General features: G+C 40.4%; 2 protein-coding genes and 2 long non-coding RNA genes across 4 annotated transcripts in view; 1 reads left to right on the top strand and 3 right to left on the bottom strand.

Annotated features, from left to right (window-relative positions):
* LOC138053784 (uncharacterized) overlaps positions 1-5,116 on the bottom strand; it is a 5,265-nt gene extending 149 nt beyond the window's left edge. The window contains exons 1-2 of the long non-coding RNA XR_011133247.1: positions 4,447-5,116; positions 117-177 (exon numbers count right to left, since the gene is read on the bottom strand). This is a non-coding gene — a long non-coding RNA (uncharacterized lncRNA). The remainder of the gene's footprint in view (positions 1-116; positions 178-4,446) is intronic.
* Positions 1-6,336, top strand: part of LOC138053783 (uncharacterized) — a 6,362-nt gene extending 26 nt beyond the window's left edge. Inside the window, exons 1-2 of the long non-coding RNA XR_011133246.1 lie at positions 1-451; positions 5,107-6,336. The exon at positions 1-451 is cut by the window's left edge and continues 26 nt beyond it. This is a non-coding gene — a long non-coding RNA (uncharacterized lncRNA). The remainder of the gene's footprint in view (positions 452-5,106) is intronic.
* Positions 1,541-2,879, bottom strand: LOC138053781 (protein Hook homolog 3-like). The gene has a single exon (XM_068900336.1). The coding sequence runs from the start codon at positions 2,786-2,788 to the stop codon at positions 1,922-1,924; it is 867 nt and encodes a 288-aa protein (XP_068756437.1). The 5' UTR covers positions 2,789-2,879; the 3' UTR covers positions 1,541-1,921.
* A 6,437-nt stretch (positions 6,337-12,773) lies between the features above and the next one.
* Positions 12,774-17,500, bottom strand: part of LOC138053805 (transmembrane protein 181-like) — a 22,999-nt gene continuing 18,272 nt past the window's right edge. The window contains exons 16-18 of the mRNA XM_068900351.1: positions 16,794-16,883; positions 16,508-16,577; positions 12,774-14,454 (exon numbers count right to left, since the gene is read on the bottom strand). Of these exons, the coding sequence (XP_068756452.1) occupies positions 14,406-14,454; positions 16,508-16,577; positions 16,794-16,883 (209 nt within the window). The 3' untranslated portion in view covers positions 12,774-14,405. The remainder of the gene's footprint in view (positions 14,455-16,507; positions 16,578-16,793; positions 16,884-17,500) is intronic.

Raw genomic sequence — 17,500 nt, 5'->3', positions numbered from 1 at the left:
AATTTTAATCAGCCTTAGTTACTTTAAAAATAGCAACTTGAGTTGTTGGATTTATCGAACGAGGCAGGGGACTTCGTTTCTTTGTTTTAGTATCTTCCACTGACGCTTATACTTACGATGTCTACAATGAGCCTTGGGGACAAGCTGTTCAAACCATGCAATCTTTATTTTGGTATTCTGCGGAAACAAGACAGCTAGGCTAATAAAAATTGGCAGAGTTCAAAATTAAACTAAAACTGCGGGGACACATAATTTTTAGTTCACGGGTCGTGTTTGTTCGGTTTTTTACATTTATTTTTTTCCGCTAGACGGGAAACCGGATACTCCAGATACAGCCTTGCTAGACAGGATGAGCTCACAGATCCTGCAGCCGCAGTTAAGGCGTTATTACTGTTTCCGCGAGTGACACTGAAAAGGAACAGTTGGTACAGCCATAGTTCCATTTTCTACGGTACGTTTACTCTAACATTCCTTGCGTTTGGAGGAGCTACTAAACGGACTGGAATACATATGTATACCAGAACCTCAATTTTGATTTTTCATTTTCCAACATGTGTAAGCTCTTTCCAAATGAGTCTTCAAGTAATTCACTGCTTGTCCTCGTGTTATTTTACTTGTATTTTGACATCCCCCGCTTCCATTTTTCTACGATAAGAAAGGAATAGCAGCAGCTATGAACTAAGCCTGTTGGTAAGTCGAAAAGAAATTAAAATTACGCGGAAATATCTGGATTGCTCAGAAATCAACTTCGCGTGACGTTGCGTGTTCTCGGCCTGCTTCTCTCAGGAAGTCGATCTAAAAATTGAGTGATATTTTTGTCTTCGATCGATGACCGAGAGTGCAAAGTTTTTGCTAGGCAAAAGGGAAAAGTACAAATTTTGTAATCAGTTCCTCTTTTTCGGTTAGCTTACACAGCTTTAACGCGAAGTATAAAAGAGATGAGAGAACTGGCCCGAGGGCATGAATTACTTTACGATACGAGATGACCTCTATGTACAACAACCATGAACTTTTGCCTTGTGGTACAAAAGATTCTTCAATTTCCCTTGGGTCCTTGAAAACAAATATTCCATCAACCATCCATTTATTTTAAATCAGCTTCCTGCTAAAGCATCTTATCCCACCTTACAGTTCCTATGGCACGCGCACTACGGAAGAGATGTCATAAGATTTTGAGAGATTTTATCGAAGTAAACATCCGTTTGATACTATGCTTGCAGTTATTGAAAAGAAAGGACAACTGGTGTGTATCATAACAGGAAATCATACTTTTACTTGCTTTTGATCTCGTTAGCAACTTCTTGTAATTTTAAATAAGTCTAATTTTTTGAAGATGGCGGTGTGTGTAAGTGATTTCTTTAAAATAACATGTTGAACTACTCACTGTCGGGAAAATTCGTTACCAAAGCAACAGGGTGACTGATCTTTCTTGAGGAAAATGAAGAGTAAAGAAAGCTTTTGTATGTAGACTTTAGCCGAAGGTGGATACGATTCATGATAGTTTTATCTGCTGGTGTTTCTGTACATGCCGCAATAAAAATTATACATCATGTTTGCTTTATTGCTATATGCTTATTTACAATATTCCCTGATACGCAACCATGCACCATTTGCCCTTTATATATAACTAACCATTTAGGGCAACTAAATTCTGTAATTTCACTCCCTTGTCACTCCCAGTTTTTGACTGCTCAACTTCCACTTGCAAAAACTTTGAAAATCGAGAAAAATAATTCGTAGCATAAAGTTCTTAGAAAGATTTGATTTTATCCAGGGTTTTTGTCCAAAATGTGACCCAGTAGCAACGTTTATTCATAGCCGCAAGAATGAGGAAGTCTTAACGATTTGACAGACGAGCTCTTGAGTCGATTTTTTTTTTCACTGATCGAATTGCTGGCAAAACCGAGAAGGAACATTTAAATCAGCTGTCATTTAAACCCCCTGATGATTCAGGGGTACTTCTGACCAAGACACCTCGACGATGCAGTTCTCGTTTTCTTTTTGATTCCTGGTTTTGTATTCTGGAATCTACAAGCGGATAAACTACTTGCAAATGAGGTTGATGAGTTGTTGGTAACGCAAGTCCCTGATCGAAATCACTTCCCGGAAAATTCAGAGGCAAGCTACTCGCTTGCGAATGAATCGGCGGCAATTCAATAGTCCCTTCTCCTCTTTCCTTCCTTAACACTGACTCTTTGTCCTTCTTTTCGCGTTCAAATGCGTTCTTATACAAATCTACCTCTCGCGTGAGTGTTGATATTAATTCTTGGCAGTCCGAGATCTGATCCGTCAGAGCGGAAACTTTTGTCTCCGCTTTCTCCTTCTCGTTCCTTTCTTTCTGAAAATCGTTTTCGTAAATATTTAGTTGTTCAATGTACAGTTGCATGTCCGAAGATGAAGAATTGTCTTTTGCAAGCGCTTCCGCTAACCTTAATATTTCGGTCTCCAATAATGCTTTGTGTTCCTCTAGCGATATAATCTGAGCTCGTGATTCGCGCAAACTGTTCTCTAGAGCGCAAATTTTTTCCTTAAGATCCACTGCGCTATTTTCGCTGGTTTGAAGGAGGGAATTAAAACTTGTGAAAGAATCTTGTCCTCTCCCGGCAGCCTGTTGTTCCCCAAGCCTTCTCCTCAAATCATGACATTCTTCTTTCAACTTCCTCGATAATTTTCGCTCGTTCTCTAGCTCTGTGTTCAATCGTCGTTTGTCTCTTAAGAGCTCTAAGACGTAAGTATTTTTCCTCTCCAATTCATGCTCAATTCTCTTGTCCTTCTCGCCTTTATGCATCTCGACTTCTTGTTTTTTTTTTTTTATTCCCTACATGTCCACTTACGTCGCGACAGAATCTTCGCTGTGTCTGCTGTAATGAGAGTCTTTTATAGCCACTGCGGAAGCCGTTTCAGCACTGAGTTGTCACGTGACGGGAACATTGACTGATTAGCATAACATAATGTTCTGAGAAGCGATCAGTATTTACACTTATCAGAAGACCATTAATATTCTCTTTGCAATATCTTTTAAATTGACTGACTTAAAAAAGAATTAATGTCCAGAGTTCTGCGTAATATAGTAGAAGGTTTGTTGGGGTAGCTGTTATTTGAAGGCGAGCTGAAGCCCAGTTTAGATCACCACATAAAATAACTGCTACCGGTTGGAGCTTACACAGCAACGGGAAGCTTAACCTAAAAACTGACTTCCTGCTATTTATCGCTAAATTCACAATTTTATCTGCGACGCAAACCCAATTGTACGCACACATACTTCAGCGAACACACTAAATGTTTCAGTTGAAGAAATATAACGAAACGTTCTAAGGTGATTTGGTGTGCCTCAAACAATCAGGGGTACTTTCTGTTGAAACACGTATTACTAAATGTCCAGTCGTCGTTTTGAAATCGTACTCAAAACAAGGGGCACAAAGATGGCAAAAAATTCATTGAATATAATAATTTAAGAGAGTGAAAACGAAGCAATTCTTCCCGTAATAACGTTAATTTAACTTTCTAGTAGGCTGCTAAAAGAGCACAATTTCTTAGGGGAATTCTCTGTTACGGGTTTTGGTTTTCTTGACCTGCTGCAGATAGCATACAAAATGTGAAGATACACTTCGATCTTTTTGAGTGAGCAACCAGATACAAATGAGAAAGGGAAATCAAGAGTTTTTTTAATGTGAAACGGCCAGGTCATTGCCAAATCGGATCCTTCAGATTATTTCGGGATGTGATCGATTTTCATTATTTCTTTTGTCAGTCACACTGGCGCTGCTGAATTCCACGCAAACAACCAAACAATCGAAAATAAAAAGAAGCTTTAATGGACAGTATTTTTTTGTTTGTGTAATTCAGGAAGTCCTGATGTATATTTTAAGACCTTCGTTTCCACCTGTTTCAGAGGAGTTTTTCAACCTAACCCGCATAGTTCGCGTTTCTTCGAATTTACACTGTGTAACAGAGGGACGGTCACGACAAAGCAAATCAGTGCAAGATTGCAAGATAGCCCATAGCTGTTAGTTCTTGAGAATCGAACTTATCAACTATAATACTGAGCTTTTCGTCATCACGGGTCCGGAAAAAGTCATTGGACTGTCTAAACAAAATAAAAATCGGGTTCTTCACGTCACACTCCACTGCAACCACAATAAGTATTGAGAATTTTTGTAGGCATCAATTCTTGTCAGGGATGCAGGAATTTCTCAGCAGAGGCATATATCGTTTATCCCTTCCTTCAATAATTTTTTGAAGCAGTTGCTAGTCTGCGTTTAATGTTGGAATTCGGTTTATTCAAATGAGTAGATTCAAGTATTAAATATTTACTTCTGGGAGGTTATTAGATTATGCGAGGAGTGAATGCTTTTCCTTTTCTAAATTCTTAGTCCTTCGTCAAGTACAAAATAATTAGACACCCCATCTCGGTTTGAAAACCGGCTATGAAGTTCATATAACTACCTGTCAGTCCTTTGTACTCCTGCCTCTTTCTTGTTACCCAAATGTGCCCAAAGACCTCCCTTTTACTAACATTGTCTATAATCACGGAAACCGCCTGCGGACACTGAATGGAAAACAGAATTTATTTTTATACCACTGTCTATTTTAGTTATTCTTTTACTCCGACGCAAACATCAGTTGCGAATTATTGTTTGACAGCAGAACTAATTGGGTTAGTTCCGTTATTGCAATGAATATGGCAATGAATGATGTTACAAGTCGCCATCGCTTAAAGCTTTTAAAGATCAATCATCCAGCTATGAAATTTTGCCATCTCCCCAAACTAGATTGATCGAAGAGCACACTTCGTGTCAGATGCAGTTTAGCCGCAGCGCTCGAGTAATAAACCTGAAATCCGGTCTTTGCTCTTATATGACGCATTAAAGGCTGGAGAACGTAGGAATACGTAGGCATGATGCCTTTAATTAAAATCCACCCCCCCCCAAAATACTGAGAGCCTTATGTGCCCACTCATATGTAAGAGTGTAGTTCCCTGTCACGTTTTCGTTCGCTTTAGCTTGAAGTTCCTTCTTCCTCTCCAACAACAAATTCAACACACATAGCTTGCAGCCGGTCTTACTTATTCGCTCTTCGTCATGTTTCTCTTTTTTATCCTTTAAGCCAGAAAGATTACATTCTCTCAAGAAGTTGTTGACATTTCCAGATTTTGCGATGAATGACAGACTTCCAATCATGGACAACTTGGAGTGAGGTAATGCGATGAAATTTGACTATACCGATGAGTGAGAACATCAAAGACATGTTGGAACATAAAAAAAGTCAGAAGTTGTAACAGTTTGGAGTGTTGAGCTACATACAAAAATAATAATGGTTTAAAGGAGCAGTGGCGCATGCGTGACAGCATGCCAAATTTTTTGAAAAAGTTCGCCAACTTTTTCAAACTGGAGTGTGTGGGTGTGAATATCTTACACAATTAAAGCCATCCGTGGTCACTTCAGTGAGACAAATATCCTGTGGCGTTCAGAAACAAATTAACTATATATTCGTTGTCGTTCTTTGCTCCTTTTTTCTTTGATTTTGTTGTTTGGAAGGGGTTTTGATCGTATGTTACCATGACGAGTCGTGGCGGCCATCGAGCTGGAACCGGACAAATAGTGATTCATTCTCCTCAAGAAAGCAAAAGAAGAGCAGTCAAAATACCAATGCAGCATCTACAATGAAGAGAAACTTTTTAAGACGTGAATTCATGAGAAATTCGACGTATGGTGTAATCGAAGTGCAAGCTGTTTCACTATTACCAAGGATGACCAAGGATCGAAGTCCATCTTCGTATTTCATTTCTAGCGAGTCGCTTATTTAAAATGTCAAAGATCACAACATCGTCGTTAGTTGATAACACGTTTAATACTGATCTTCGCTCTAAAATGTCTATTTGAATATTTTGAAGAAAAAGCTGCATTTAGATTAGAGGAACTGGATGTACTGGCTGTGTTAATTTGTTACACGAATTATAAAACCGCAAGCGGTGAGTAAAACACGGCTGAATTTTTTCGCTGCTTATCGTCTTTCGACGTCAGAGTCGTCTCTTGGAAATAAATGCACTCTCTTTCAGCTTTGGAATGGCATGTTAATCTTGATAATATGTCTGGTTTATCGCAGAGAAAAAAATATTTATTTGTGAGTGCTTGAACCGCCGCCAGTGTTCCCGGTCACACTTCACTGAATTCAACTGTCACGCAGAAAACAAACATGGCATCATATTTGTGTTCGATTTTATTTCTTGGACTCCAGATCATCGATAATTGATAAATATGCGTTTTACTTCTATTCTAAAGCCGTATTTAGTCTTGACTTGAACAGAAAAAGCAAACAAAGTAACGTATGTTAAAATGTGTGTGTGTGTGAAAATACTGCGCATGCCATCGCATGACACTGCCCCTTTAAGTAACGGTCCAATGACTTTCTACTTTTGGACGTGCGTTTCACGTTAACCAACAAATGTGCTACGTGAAAACATCAAATCTGATTTCTGTGGATTCCTCTTTTACTTAGGCTCGATTACCAGCCGCTGTTTCGGGAAATAAGCCAGCGCTCACTCCCGAAATCTCGGCTGGACGCGTGAGGTAAGCCATTGTTAATTTCCGCCAATCAGAAACTCGCCTGCACAAATCCATCTGGCATAAATTATATTTTTTGGTTGCGAAGGTATTCTTTGACCCGGCCTGTTCGAGGTTTACAGTGCTTTAAGATAGGAAACATCCAAGATTGCGACAACGAAAAGTGTTCGAGAAGCTGGAGAATGGGAATTGTGTCGTTTTCTACCGCCTGAGTTCGCAAACTTCACTGATTTTCCAGTTGGCGCCAAGGTCAAAATACGGTTTTCAAATCCATTGCTATTGCAATTTTCTCCTCATACTTCGCTGATGTAAGAGCAAGTAAAATTCCTCAAGATCAATTGAAAGTACTGCTGAGTTTATTGCTAGCAAAACGAGGGGGCCGATGAAGTCGACTGATAGCTAAAGCAGCCGAAGATTTCGTTGATGATTCGCCGGTTGAATTCAAACTCACATCGATCATTTAACCACAAACTTAAGCTCGTATCATCTGGAAACTTCGCACAGACGTTTTAAGCATTGTTATGTAATTTCTGTTTTCTTAAAATCAGTGTTTTTGGGATGTCTAATGCTATTTCCCCGCAACTATTAACTTCGCATAAGTTATATTTTGAATTTACGTCACAGACACAATCTATCGCCCACGCGTCCAGCCGTCTCTTCTCGGGGAGGATACCCGAACTCGAGTGAGCGGCGGAAATCGAGCCTATCTTTTACTTGAACACCGTTCTTCCCAAATTCAGGAAAGAAAGTAATTCAATAACCTGGAACAATCAAGAAAAAGTTTGAAAAGCGTGATCTCAAAATTTTAAACGACAGCTGCGGTAACATTTATTGTATTGGCGGCATTCAACCCAATCTAGATGATAAATAATTCAGGATCAAACAATCGACCTGCGAACGCGTTTCTCACTTACAAAAAAAAGGAATTTTCAAGTTCCTGTCACTAACGCGAGTGATGGAAGTCGTTCATGGTTAGCTTGCGAACGCGGACGTATTTCAGAGGGTCGTTTCTTTCTCGTTTCTCTTCTCCGCGTTTCTCTGTGCGAGTGAGTTTTTGATGAAGTCGTTCATGGTTCGCTTGCGAACGCAGACGTATTTCCGGCGGTCGTTTCTCTCCTCCAGGGTTTTCCGGCGGTCCGCCGGAAATACGTCTACGTTCGCAAGCTATCCATGAACGACTTCCATCAAAAACCCACTCGCGTTAGTGACAGGAACTTGAAAATTCCTTTTCTCTTGTAAGTGAGAAACAAACTCTCAGATCAAACGAAAATTCGTTGCGCAGGTTGTGACCTTTGTTCGCATGGAAGAGAAGAAGCGAGAGTCTGGGAACGAGGTTTTTATGAGAAATGAGATGGTATCAGCTTCAATGGTTGCCGGGCAACGAGTGAACCACAATCTTGGACAAATTAAATGGAACATTGAGACCACCCCACCCCCCAAAATCAGTGATGGGAAAATGGCGCGTTTTGGCCTTCACGCACCTTCATCCTTGATTTGGGGGAGAGGGGGCATTTCTGTTCCATTTTATTCTGTCCAAGATTGTAGCATTTGTAAAGAAATCATGGTTCCAGGCAGTAATCTCAACTACGACCCAGGTGCTCTGACCACTGAGCTGCAAGAACACCCTTTGTCCTGACAAAAGCTTGTATAAAAATCAAAACAGCACTTAGTCCACGTATGTTGCTTCTACTTAGCTTGTGTTTTAAAAATCCATTGTAATCGACCATCAAAGGGACCCGGACTCGAAAGTCTGTGATCCCTCAAGTTTACAAGTGACGATTCTACATAGTTTTCTTTCTTTTTTAAATTAAGGACGAAATTTTCAATTATTCTTTGCGATTTCCTTGAGCACACTTAAAGAAAAAAATGTCACGACTAAGTTCGTTAAATCGACGTTTCACTGTATCGGACAATGTCCAAGTCATTTCCTAAAACACCGGACACGAACACTTTGATTTTTCATTGGTTTGTAACATTTTTACAAGCGTCAAGTCTTCTAAGGCTGGCCGGCACTAATTTGCACGAGGGGCAAATCACTCGAAAAATAGCATACGAGATTTTTGGGATTTCGAAAATCTCAAGATTTCTTAAAGATTTTAGGATTTTTAAAGAGATTTTTTGGGTTTTTTGATATTTTCATTTGTAAAAAATCTTAAACTTTTCTCATTCTTCTGGATATCTTTCCCAATTATTTAAGGATTTTTCTGATCTTAGGGATTTTCTAATACTTTGTACGGACTTTTGCATCATGCTCAAGCATTTTTACGAAATTTGAGACCAGTGCAGATTTCCCGATAAAATACTTTTAAGCATTTATAGATATACATAAGCATAGTAAGAGTCTAAAACTTACAACAGGGGCACCCAACGAATCTGTTCCTCACATTATCTGTTCCCCAGCGGAATCTTGCTGGCTGGCAAAAATACAGGTGTTTCGATTAGCTGGCTGGGAAATTTTGTTATTGATAGAGGGTTTGCCTGGGAATTACTGACTTTTTCTAGCACTTCAACCCGAGCTGGCTGTAGAAACTCTGAAGACTGAGGACAACTAAAAAAAAGAAAAAAAAAACCCTTCCCTCTCCCACAGAGTAGTCACAAACATACGGCGGCTGGTCAGAGTGATTGCGCTTGCGGAAAAAACCTGTTTTGTCCCGGTTTTGTCGCTTTTGTTCGGTCGTTTTGGATCGAGGGATTTGAAAGCGCGCGGAATTCCTGGCTGGGAAACCAACCAATTTTATCTAGCTGGCTGGGAAATTTCTTGTGTGTCTTGCTGGGAAAAAGGAACAGATAATGTTTTCCCAGCAACACTGAAAAACACCTTAAAATGCCTTAATAACACTTATTTTCATTAACTGGGGTATAATAATACATTTTACAACAAATTGGTCGTTGGTTGCCCCTGTTACAACCACCACAAAGCATTATAGTTACGTAATGTCAAACGTAAATTGTGCACAGTTAAAAGAAATAGATGTTGATTTTAATTAAACATACCTGATTCATCATGGGAGGCAGTGTGGCCCAGTGGTCAGGGCGCTGGCCTTGAGATCTGGGGTTCAAGACCCGTTCTGAACACTCCCTGAATTTGATCCTGGTAGTCCCTGGTTCAACTTCCCAGCTCCACTTGTAAATAGCCAACTGGTTTGCCTCCGGCCAGTTGGGATTATTAACAGTTGTTGTTGTCAGTCCCTTTCGTTGTGTTTCATTGGCCCTGAAAAGCACCTTTGGGGAGCGGTCAATAGGCCATTTCCGAGTTCATGTCTGCCTGCTCTTCAAAGCGAGTTTAAGAGCGAAGTTTTTCTTATGAAAATTAGTTTTCATTCATATGTAAAGTAGAACTAATTACCATCACAAAAACTTCGCACTTAGACTCGCTTTGAAAAGGAGGCAGACACGAACTCGGAAATGGCCTATTAAGTATTAATGTATGTATGTATTCATCGCCTAGTTCAAGGTTACGTTCGATCTCCCTTATCCAGCACTGCACATACTCAATGTGCGCCTGCAATACGTGATGAACAATCTCTCCTTTTCAATACTTCATGAAAAACCCATGAAGCATTGCAAGATTTTCTGAGATTTGAAGAATTTTTGTCCGCTTTCTTGGGATTTTTTCAAAGATTATGGAGATTTTTTTTAAATTTCTTGGTGATTTATACGATTTTTAAGATTTACAAAGATTTTCGGGATTTTTTAAAGTGTTACTATGATCAAAAAACCACTTCTTTTTTTCCTTCAGATTTTGAAAGTGTGATTGCTCAACACTTGACTGGCAAAATTTTAAGCTTTGATTTTTATTCAAAGGCTGTTTACTTTGAGCGTAAAGGCCCGTTCAAACGGTCATGATAGTTGATGATAGTTGATGATAGTTTCAACTATCACGCACGTTTGAACACGAACTATCATTCGCTATCATCAACTATCATCAACTATCATGCAGTTTGGACATGTTCAAATTCGACATGATAGTTCATGATAGTTTTTTCCGTTTGACCGAGCGGATGATAGTGCATGATAGTTTTTCGGTCAGCGGGGGTAACCAAGGCGGGCTCAATGCAATGTGGCTACCGCAAGTTTGCCATCGTCCTGTGAGGAACAACAAAACAATAATTTGGACGAATAATCGATACATCCCTTTCTCTTCTTTCCTCCGTATCCACTCTTTCGTCCTTCCTCGTTTGTGGCGGCCCAGCAACTCTTCACGTATGTCATCCTGCATTACAGCCACTAAAATTGTGGCAATAGCTGCTCTTCTCGGCTGATACACAGCCATTTTCTTCACGAAATTCAAATCCCCGCCATATTTGTTTACAATCGCGCGCGGTAGGAGACTAGGTACCAGTTAGCTACGCCAGCACATTGCGCGATTTCGTCAACTATCATGAATTATCATGGACCGTTTGATCGCAAACATGATAGTCAATGATAGTGAATGAGTTGAAACTATCATCAACTATCATCAACTATCATGACCGTTTGAACGGGGCTTAAAGCCCCGTTCAAACGGTCATGATAGTTGATGATAGTTGATGATAGTTTCAACTATCACGCACGTTTGAACACGAACTATCATTCACTATCATCAACTATCATCAACTATCATGCAGTTTGGACATGTTCAAATTCGACATGATAGTTCATGATAGTTTTTTCCGTTTGACCAAGCGGATGATAGTGCATGATAGTTTTTCGGTCAGCGGGGGTAACCAAGGCGGGTAACCAAGGCGGGTAACCAAGGCGGGCTCAATGCAATATGGCTACCGCAAGTTTGCCATCGTCCTGTGAGGAACCACTAAAATTGTGGCAATAGCTGCTCTTCTCGGCTGATACACAGCCATTTTCGTCACGAAATTCAAATCCCCGCCATATTTGTTTACAATCGCGCGCGGTAGGAGACTAGGTACCAGTTAGCTACGCCAGCACATTGCGCGATTTCGTCAACTATCATGAACTATCATGGACCGTTTGATCGCAAACATGATAGTCAATGATAGTGAATGATAGTTGAAACTATCATCAACTATCATCAACTATCATGACCGTTTGAACGGGGCTTAAGTTTTGGATTTCACGCTCCGCCATCACTCATGTTCCAAACTGACCGATTGGACCTCAGAGGGTTGGATCTAGGGAAAGTGACGTCAATTACTCACTAGCTATTGTACATGCAAAACATGAGTTTAAAAGTCTGCATATTGATTCAGCCGCAGACACACGCATTGCATTCTTAAACTAACTCTTTAACGTCATTTTCTCCTCGATCCAGCTCTCTCAAGATCTTAAAGTTAGTAATGGCGGACCATTAAATAGGAAAATTCCAGTTACTGTTTAGTTAGCATAGTTTTGAAATCCAAAGAAAAAAAATTGTTATTTTGATCATAGTAGCACTTTAAAGATTTGTTAGAGATTTTCTCGAGTGATTTGCCCCTCGAATTTAGGATTCAAATCAAATCTTGCGGCCCGTTTCTCGAAAGTCCCGAAACTTTTCCGGCCTTTTTTGGGTGTCATAATCCCCTCTGTGTCTTAAGAACTGAGAGATTTCACGTCAACAAACTTCAGTATCATTTTCATTATCTTGAAAACATGTTTAAGAGACCATTTTACGAAACCAAGCGGTAGGCAGTCTCGTAAATGGCTTTTCGGGCGCGAAAAGTTACCGAGATGTTTGAGAAACAGGCCCCGGAGAAGAGAAGCAGCAAATTCAACCCACACGTGGCGCGCGTGGAGTTGGTGGATGGCGCGCGATCTCATCTTACTTTTATTATTGGATACTTCTTACGAGTTTTTAGTATTTTAACTATAGATTTTACGCTAAATAGGGTATTTTATATCAGTTAACTTTATAACTTTAAAGATAGGTTTCTCTTTTAGATCAATTTTGCATTTTTTAGTAGTGAAGGATATATCATTTCGTTCTTTCAGTGATTTGAAGGTCCACATCAGCCTTAGTGGCTGCCAATTTGTAACCTGCATTACCAAATAAAATGAGAATGATGATGATGATCACTCCACTAAATAAAAATCGAAAACCAAAGGAAATATGGCAGCCCGACCCCCTGCACCCCTCACTTCCAAAAAAACAAACAAAAAAACAACAAAGACCTTTTTAACGGTATCTTGTACGCAAGTTAGACTTCTCTTTATTTCATGGCAGCCCGACCCCCTCCACCCCTCACTTCCAAAAAAAAACACAAAAAAACAACAAAGACCTTTTTAACGGTATCTTGTACGCAAGTTAGACTTCTCTTTATTTCTCGATACCAGTATTTCATAGTTACTATACGCCTTTTTCCGCAAGTGGGTATGCTTGGTCCGCCATTACTAACTGGTGGGAGGCGAGGTGGCCTAACGGTTAGTGCGCTGGACTCCGGATCGAGAGATCCGGGTTCGAGCCCTGGCCGGGTCATTGTGTTGTGTTCTTGAACAAGACACTTTACTCTCACAGTGCCTCTCTTCACCCAGGTGTATAAATAGGTACCGGCAAATTTAATGCTGTGGGTAACCTTGCGACGGACTAGCATCCCATCCAGGGGTGAGTAGATAAGCGCCGGCCAGATGGGCCACTAGGCTTGTAGCAGAGTAGCACTAGATACGTATTACAAACTTTAAGATCTTGAGAGAGCTGGAGAAAATAACGTCAAAGGCTCACTAGTTTAAGAATGCAATGCGTGTGTACGCCGCAGAATTCATGTGCAGCACGGGAGTTTTGGGCTTTGAGATTTTTAAGCTCGCGTTCGGCATACATAACAAGATAAATTCACACTCTGAAATTTTAAGCTTGAGAGTCTTTGACGTCACTTTCCCCTCGATCCAACTCTCTGACGTCCAATCGGTCAGTTTTGAACGTGAGTAATGGCGGGCCGTGAAATCCAAAACTTACAGTCAAATTAAACGGGCTTTGTATAAAAATCAAAGCACAATTTTTTCCCAGTCAGGTGTTAAGCAAAGACACTTTCAAAATCTGAAGGAAAAAAAAGAAGTGATTGTTTTTATCACAGGGACACTTTAAGAGAATATTATTTCCAGTGATGTTAAATTAGTAAAAATCACCCAAACATTTTGTAAATGTCAGATCAGACGTATTACCAATTAACTACAAAAAGGTACGTGCATAACAAGACAAAATTCTAGAAAGAGTAAAAAGAACACCTGTTCACCAATTATTGTAACTAACGCTTTTGGTACTAAGAAAAACAAGGTGATGTTTGGGGAAAAATGTAAACAATATCGATCACAACTAAGAATGGTTTTACAAGACAAATAAAACCGACTAACTCTAGACCAAGTCTCCGTCGATTATACACTTGTTCAATCTATACAACCTTAACAAAGATAAGTTTCACGTGTATTTGAAAAATGAGCAACTAAAAGACGAGTATTACGATACTACAGCAATAAAACACTCCCTTACCAAAACGTTACTCTGTAGATTACCCTGAAAACTAAACTGTGTTATTTTGATCTTCAGTTCTCTTTTAACAACAATTTTATTTCGGTTTCTCAACCAGGAGACACAGCCTTGCTCCCGGCGCATCGCTTTCTCGTCCTCCACAGCGGACGAGACCACAGCGTGTCGTGTTTTAAGGTGACAAGGCATCAAAAAAGTTTCTTCCAAAATTACTTTCATCCCCAACCTCAAAACGACGAGGTTAAGCCTAATCGTCTCTTAAAACTTTGGGGTGCCAAACCCATTTTTCGCGGTCGTCCACTGCATTTATGGCCGGAAGTGGCGCTTTGAGTGTTAGTGAATTTAGTTTGTCCAAACTACATCATAAAATACCTAGGGTATAAAATTTCTATTAAGATCGAGATATTTTCGATTTTCTGCTTGAATTCTCTGCCTTAGTCCTCCTCGTCACTGCTGGCTAAGTGACCTTTTTCAGGCTGAGAGCTAAAAAAGTAAAAAGAAGTATTCATAACAACGGTTGCATTTTGCGTTAAAAAGGGATATTTGTGCAAGACAATACTAGTTAGCGAATGTGAAAATGATTTACACATATTTAATGCAAGGTTTTACAATTGAACCCACCAGGAACTCGGAAAAATCCGAGCCCCAGATGGGGCTAAAACACTCTCACATTCGCTCACTTAGGTGGTTGGTTGGCCACATCGTAGATATGCCTTAATGTGACTGCGCGATGCAGTTATGAGCTATGCTGTCAGTCGTTATTTGACTCCGTAGCTACGTGACGTAGCTCGAGTCAAAGACCCACATTTCACCCTTGCCCACCACAGTCTCTCCAGTAGCTAAGTGATTAGAGCATCCAACTAGCTCATGGAGGGTCGTGGGTTCGAATCGAATCTGGGGCTCGGATTTTTCCGAGTTCCTGTGGGTTCAATTTTTAAAACCTTTCGTTTAACATAAAATACTAGTTCCGAGATTTAATTAATGGCCCTACATCGTACACAAAAACCATCTATACGTGAAAAGTTTGCAAATCCAAGAGCAAGAGTTTGCAACAAATTTGAAGCAAAAGCTTGGTCGCTTAGCTGTTTGAGTAACGAACCTTTGTTGGCCTCTCAAAGAACATACTGGCGAGATAGGATTTTTTTTCATATCCGTGTACACTGTCTCGTACAGAAGAGAAGTATGTAACAACATCATCGGTCGTTGTCTCTGTGGACTTCATCGGGCCACTTTCAGCCATTTCATGGAATTGACAGGCGAGAGCTTCATTTGCCCGGCTACTCCTCTCAATCGTCAAACCTTGTTATGATATTTATACAGAAGTTCACTGGCGCTAAAAGCTCCTTCTTGAAAACGCTTATAGCAGCGGAAAATAAGCAAACACGACAGAAGGAACGTCAGAAATAAGCAAGGTTGGAAGTTTTTTTGTTTAAAACTAGCACACATTCTTCGTTCCATGCGAGTATTCATGTTTTTCTACTCCTAAGCATTCAGTCAGGTACTTTAGGCCCCGTCATCACGTATCTCAATATTTTTGAATCCGCAACTTTTTCTCTGCGGATACAAAGTTTTAATGTCCACACGTATCCGGATTCGTTCTTAGGGATGGCGCAGTGATGAGAACACTCACCTCACACCAATGTGGCCCGGGTTCATTCCAAGACTCTGCGTCATATGTGGGTTGTGTTTGTTGGTTCTATACTCTGCACCGAGAGGTTTTCTCTGGGTACTCCGGTTTTCCCCTGTCCTCAAAAACCAAAATTTGATTTGCGCTGATTTGTTAATTTCAATTTACAGTGTCCCCAATTAGTGCTCCAGCGCTAGAAGATTAGACACTTTAAATAGTTCCTTCCTTCCTTCTAGTATCCACGACTCCTCTTCGACTATCGTAAACAGAGCATGCGCCATCAGGCGTGCGACGACAAGACAAGACTGAATCTGAGTTAGTACCGTCATCGGATTATAAAATATCAGGATTCGACCGTTCACACGATTCCAAATTCTACGCGGATTCAAAACTATCCACTCTGGAAAGTGGATTCAAAAAGGTTGTGGATTCGCATGTCGCATGCAGGATTCACCGGGAGGCGAAGCCGCAAAGAAAAAGTTGCGAATTAAAAAATATCCGAGTACGAGTGGACGGGGCCTTAAACCGGGGGGATGGGGGTACCCCCTTATAAGGGCTTAATGGGGACGTGCGGCCAGCCAGGGTATGTTTTTCGGGATTTTTGTCTTGAACAGGGTATCGAATTTATCATTTTTTGTCTTAATCAGGGTATCGAATTATCAATTTTTGTCTTAAACTGGGTTAAATGTCTTAAACAGGGTATCAAAAATCGGAATTCTGTCTTAAACAGGGTAGGAAAATCAGCGATATTTGTCTTAAACAGGGTCAGGGTATGAGGGGCCGCGCCGCACCTCCCCCGGCGGGGAGGGGGGGGGGGGCCTTGATGCCCACAAACAAAAGTTGGCATTGCACTGAATACAGAAGACTGTGTCCTCGGGCTGTTGTTGTCCATATACATCAGTCACTTACTTGTATATGCTTTCTTCGTCTTCAGATTCGTTTAGCATGGAAAAGGTCGACTGATCGCGGAAGTATGATTCTGAAATAAAGCGAATGATGAAATTAATTCTATGCGAGTCTGGGTGGGCGGAACTTCCCAGTGGCGATAATCTATCTTGCAGGATTCCCTTAATTGCTATCAAAATCTGAACTTTTTGGTAACAGTTTCAAAAATTTGTTGCCCTAATCGCACCCCTTTTCCAATGAATTTGAAAAGGAATAGTTGAAAAAAAGTGTTTTGAGGAAACCAACTCACCATAAAGGGCGTTCTTCGAAGGAGAGTACACGAAAGCCATGGTGTACAAATAAAAGTTGAGTAATCCATAAAATGTAAGAAATTCTGCAGGTATCCACCATTAAAGAAAATATGCAAGCTTTAAAACAATGATACGAAATATTAAACAAAACGCACACATGGAAACACGTGAGCCCAACAAACTGACCAGATCACAGTGAGTGGCTTCATAGCTCAGTTGGCATAGCATTGCACCGACATCGCAGAGGTCATGGATTTTAATATCGTTGAAGTCGCCTGAATTTTTCAAGTGTCCATAAGAAAGAAGGAACAATTACCCGGGGCCCTTTAAGAATTACTGTTTGGGCGGTCAGCGTTCATGATTAAAATCTTAAAAAAGTGTTGGATCTGACCTAAAAAAAAGTATAAATAGGCCTTAGGGAGAGGCTGTAAATGAACGCCACCCTCTCCCGAAGGCCTATTTGCCTTTTATTATGCCCCTTAGGGATCAAAACATGCCAAGATTTTAGTAGCTAAGAATATGGTAGGAGGCGCGGTGCTCTCGATTCCGTATCGAGTGGTCCGGGTTCGGGTCCTGGGGCCCGTTTCTCGAAAGTCGCGAAAACTTTTCGGGCCCGAAATTGTCAACTGCTTGTTTTGGAAAGCAAATCTTTTAATATGTTTTCAAAGTAACAAAAAGAAAATAACTATGAAGTTTGACGAATTAA

The sequence above is a fragment of the Montipora capricornis genome, chromosome 6 (genome assembly GCF_036669925.1).
Source record: "Montipora capricornis isolate CH-2021 chromosome 6, ASM3666992v2, whole genome shotgun sequence".
Taxonomy (NCBI): domain Eukaryota; kingdom Metazoa; phylum Cnidaria; class Anthozoa; order Scleractinia; family Acroporidae; genus Montipora; species Montipora capricornis.
The sequence above is the reverse complement of the archived record's forward strand: the minus strand, read 5'-3'. Positions and strand labels throughout refer to the sequence as shown.